Here is a 3,945-nt window from a genome sequence, read left to right as displayed (position 1 = left end):
TACGGCAAGTGAGACGGACTACACTTGTATTCGAGGGCTAAGGTGTGACGGACTACACCAAAGCAAAAGTGGGCTGCGTACAAGCAAGGCCAAGACCTTGACGGAACTAGGCGGGCTGAATGGGAGCTTGACAAGGCTAAACGGGAAAGACCTCGGCGCTAAAGTGAGGCAGCTTAGTGCCAAGGCAGTGGCATTGGCAATGTGGTGTTGTCATGACTTAGGTGAGCGGGCTGGCACCTAAGTTAATTGTGGGCAAACGACTTGGCAAAAGGGAAGGGCATCAAGGCTTGGTGACTTGATGTTAAAATCAACATGGGCAACGGGCAGACTTGATCAAGTAGGGGCGACTTGACAAGGACAAGCAACTGTGACAACAGGCAGTGTGCGGCAAACAAGTTCGTGGAAATGTTAAGGAAATTTATAGCACAACGCAGCTGGATATAATGGCGTTGGGCCGGTCCAAGACTAGACACGAAATTGGGCAGCAGCTGGCCAAGGAAATGTGCACATGGGGTACACATGATGCAGTTGGGCGATTACAACCCATGTCCAGGAGTTGCTGATTAAATAGCTGAGTCTTTGCACGTTTTTGGGGGCATGTTAGAGACATGTTCCCCACGTTTTGATCAGGGGGATCATTTCCTATCAGTTGGGGGATGTCAACTGAACATAGGAGACTTTTGGGCTGACTACATTATATATATGTGTGTTAGCAGCCTTAAAAACGGGCTAAGTACCTAGGGAGGGAAATGTCTGAAAGATAGGCATAGGGTTGTCTATTTTGTGGCTTGAGCATGGAAAAATATGTGTCATTGCCTTGCCAAACGAGTGGCAGCACGAGTAGCCTTAGGCAGGGGCTTTTATAGGGCGGATTCGTGCAAGAGTAGGCCATTTTTGTGAGTTGGTGCCTGCCAAGGGTGGCAGCCTTGCCTAACTCGAGATTTTCCTTTGTAATCGATTTATTATAAAAGGTTGGGAAAGGGTTCCCGTAAATCTGTGTTGCCTTTGTTCATTCTTGTTGCCTTTAAATTATTCTAAGTGTTGAACCTCGGAACCGAACGAAAATTGGGTAAGGCTGAGGTCAAGTGGGGACTTGACTGCCGCACATCGGGCAGCATTTTCGGCGGACAGAAAACGCCCGTGTGACACTAAGCATCTTGTAAGCAAAGGAAAAAAAAAGTTTTGACGCTAAATTTTTCAATTACCAAATCTCGAGTTTTGTTGTACTTTAGTAGCCAGAAACTACCAATCAAACCAATGCAGCATGCATTATTAGTCAGTAGCTTAAAAGCATTAGCACTAAAATTAAACTGTAGAAACTAATTAAACTATCATAAAGCACAGTTTTAATCTATTTAAAATATGCCAAGCAAACAAGTACAATATAAAAGGCATTGCGTAATAAAAATGGCATCACTAAGCAAATAGAAACATCGAGTCCAAAACTGTAAAACATAAGTTTTCCATACTTGAAGAGCAAGGAAATGAAGAAACGAGCAACCAGGGTATTCAGGCAGTGGTAGCTGATTGAGCAGCAAGCCTCTTCCGTGCCTCCTCAATGATGGACAACTTGATACCTTTTCCTTTAGGTAGAGACACCCATGGCTTTGTACCTTTGCCAAGGGTGAAAACATTTCCCAAGCGAGTAGCAAATTCATGGCCTAGGGCATCCTGAATGTGAACGGTCTCAAAGCTACCCTTGTGCTTCTCCCTGTTCTTAATAACACCAACACGTCCCCTGTTTCTACCACCAGTTACCATCACAACATTTCCAACATCAAACTTGATGAAGTCAACAATCTTATTGGATTCCAAGTCCAGCTTGATGGTATCATTGGCCTTGATGAGAGGATCAGGGTAGCGAATTGTTCTACCATCATAAGTATTAAGATAAGGAATCCCCTTACTACCAAACTGAATGGATCGGACCTTGCAAAGCTTAAACTGTCCAAATAAAGATCCTCAAGATAAGTCCAGAGTATGTCACTCAAAAGTAATTACAAAACAGAATGAGACACACACTTACACTATTAATGTCAAACAACAAGATCTTGTATTTCATAGCATAATAGCAGATAACAATATATGGAAACCCACCTTGGCTTCCTCATCCCTGATAGAGTGAAGACGGAATCGCCCCTTTGTGTCATAAAGGAGACGAAAGTTCTCATTAGTCTTTGGAATTGAGACAACATCTGTATTTCAAAACATTATCATTATTACTATGCCAATGATGAAGGGTTTTTAAGTGAAAGCAGTCTTTAACAAGCGACTAACATTTCCGGAATAATACGTAAAAAGACTTAAGAGGAAGTGCACATACCCATGAAACCAGCTGGGTAAGTCTTATCTGTCCTCACTTTTGCATCAACCATAACCTGTCGTTGCATCAGAATTGCAATTACCTCACGGTATGTGAGAGCATACTTCAACCTGTTTCGCAAGATAATGATCAGCGGCAAACACTCCCTTGATTTGTGTGGACCAGAGGAAGGCTTGGGAGCCTGTAGAACAAAAACAGAGAAGTTTCTAAGTCAAAGCAGCAAGAAACTATCAATAATTACATAAATGACTATGAACAAGGACAATTTACTTACAAAGGCTCCACCAAGTTTGTCGAGCATCCAATGTTTAGGCGCATTGAGCCTCTTCAAATGTTTCTTCAACCCTCTAGCCTGTACATAAATATAAAAACCCAGATGTCAGTATAGAATGATTGCCAGCCTCATGTCTCCAACAAGTGAAGGCAATTGACACATAATAAAGTGACGAATGACACAGCGGGCAGGTACTACAACGACATTCTCCAAACTAAAAGAAAGGGCGGCCAAATTTCCAGCAAACAAGTTCAGTAAGCATATAGCAGGTAGAAAATGCAATCTAGGTTGTAAACAAGAAAATGAAATAACATTACATAAAACCGACATTTTTAGCTGTTGCAAAACACATGATTACCTGCTTCAGATCATATATCAGGCTCCAAAGACTAGATGAAAATAAAAAGGTTTTATCTCATTATCTTCTTCTCAGTGAAGCATCAAACAAACAAAACCATATATGTTTAGATCTAGAACGGAATCCTCATCTAACAGAGCTACAACGAAGCAATTAACTAATAAAAGAATCAACCAAATATTCTTAGTCAATTAGAGAAAGACGAACCATTTTGGTCTCTTAGAGTTTGAACCACCTCCCTGAGAGCTCTCGGCCAGCGCCGGCTTAAGTATCTTACCTGATGAAAACGCGAGAAACTTAAACCCTAGTTGGCTGTCTTAAATACTTACGTCAAGCCTACCGCCTCCATTTAACTAAGTTGGGCTGCATTTCCATTTGGGCTCTCAAGCCGTGGGCCATTTTATTTCTATCGAGTATTTTGTAAAAATTGCAAGGGGCGCACTATTTGGTCGCCCCCATTTAACCTATACCTATTTTTTTTAAAACTTTTAACTTGTACTTACTTCTTAAATAATTTTAGGTCCCTTTCTCCTCCTCCTTCTCCGTCACCATCACAACCTCACCCCCAATATAATGAACGTAAAGAGTACAAGGTTTTCACTGGCCCATAAGCCATAGCTACTCAGTAGCATGGATGGAATTATAAAGCCACAAGAAAACTCTAATCTATTCTAGAAGAGATTTGCAGGCACTCCTCATTGCAACAGTCATCTTTTATGATTATGTGTTCCCAACCCTCTATTAATGCCATGCCAACCAACTGTCATCTTTTAGTCTGTTCTGTAGTTCTTAAATTCTCGATCTCAAAGGTAGCTAATATCCAAGTATTTACTGTATGTAATACATATTGCTTAAATGACGTCCATATGATTCTCCAAAGTATGATATTTGATGATCCTAGCACCTCGAATAACTGAAGTCTCCCATTTACAACACAAAAACTTTAGCTCTAGAGCTGAAGTTTTTGTGTTGTAACTGGAAACTTCAGCT

The 3,945-nt window shown here is 41.2% G+C and overlaps 1 protein-coding gene across 1 annotated transcript; it reads right to left on the bottom strand.

Annotated features, from left to right (window-relative positions):
- Positions 1–1,329: 1,329 nt before the first annotated feature.
- Positions 1,330–3,302, bottom strand: LOC107786652 (small ribosomal subunit protein eS4). Its single transcript, XM_016608168.2, has 5 exons — positions 3,163–3,302; positions 2,598–2,675; positions 2,324–2,504; positions 2,098–2,195; positions 1,330–1,944 (listed from the first exon to the last, which is right to left on the bottom strand). The coding sequence occupies exons 1-5, from the start codon at positions 3,163–3,165 to the stop codon at positions 1,510–1,512; spliced, it is 795 nt and encodes a 264-aa protein (XP_016463654.1). The 5' UTR covers positions 3,166–3,302; the 3' UTR covers positions 1,330–1,509.
- Positions 3,303–3,945: the final 643 nt, after the last annotated feature.

The sequence above is a fragment of the Nicotiana tabacum genome, chromosome 10 (assembly GCF_000715075.1).
Source record: "Nicotiana tabacum cultivar K326 chromosome 10, ASM71507v2, whole genome shotgun sequence".
NCBI classification, from domain to species: domain Eukaryota; kingdom Viridiplantae; phylum Streptophyta; class Magnoliopsida; order Solanales; family Solanaceae; genus Nicotiana; species Nicotiana tabacum.
Note: the sequence above shows the minus strand (reverse complement) of the source record. Positions and strands in the feature narration are given on the sequence as shown.